The 475-nt window shown below is 67.8% G+C and overlaps 1 protein-coding gene across 1 annotated transcript in view; it reads right to left on the reverse strand.

Annotated features, from left to right (window-relative positions):
- LOC103251393 (class I histocompatibility antigen, Gogo-B*0101 alpha chain-like) overlaps positions 1–469 on the reverse strand; it is a 2,277-nt gene extending 1,808 nt beyond the window's left edge. Inside the window, exon 1 of the mRNA XM_008049975.2 lies at positions 214–469. Coding sequence (XP_008048166.2) covers positions 214–352 — 139 coding nt within the window. The 5' untranslated portion in view covers positions 353–469. The remainder of the gene's footprint in view (positions 1–213) is intronic.
- Between the last annotated feature and the right edge of the window lie 6 nt (positions 470–475).

Below are 475 nucleotides of genomic sequence, written 5' to 3' on the forward strand. Positions count from 1 at the left end.
CCACTTGGCCCCGCCCCCGCCCTGACAGACCCAAGAGATTTGGCCTCAACCGAAAATGAAACCGCGTAAAGGTCGCCTGAGGCTCTTCCCGGGTGGAGGGTCTTGGCGGGTCCCGCGGCCTCGGGATGAATCTCGGACCCAGAGACTCGGATGACCCGGGCCATCTGGGACCCCAGGGGCCGTGGCCAGTGACCCGGGCCCGAGGTCACTCACCGGCCTCGCTCTGGTTGTAGTAGCGGAGCGCGGTCCGCAGGTTCCCTCGGAACATCTGTGCGTTTTCCTTGGCGAAATGTGTCTCCCGGTCCCAATACTGCGGCCCCTCCCGCTCCACCCACGGCGCCCGCGGCTCCATCCTCGGACTCGCCGCGTCGCTGTCGAACCGCACGAACGGCGTGTCGTCCACGTAGCCGACTTCGATGTACCGGGGCTCCCCGCGGCCGGGCCGGGACACGGCGGTGGCGAAATACCTCAGGGA

The sequence above is a fragment of the Carlito syrichta genome, unplaced genomic scaffold (genome assembly GCF_000164805.1).
Source record: "Carlito syrichta isolate Samal-C Ts95f unplaced genomic scaffold, Tarsius_syrichta-2.0.1 Scaffold142861, whole genome shotgun sequence".
In the NCBI taxonomy this organism is placed as follows: Eukaryota; Metazoa; Chordata; class Mammalia; order Primates; family Tarsiidae; genus Carlito; species Carlito syrichta.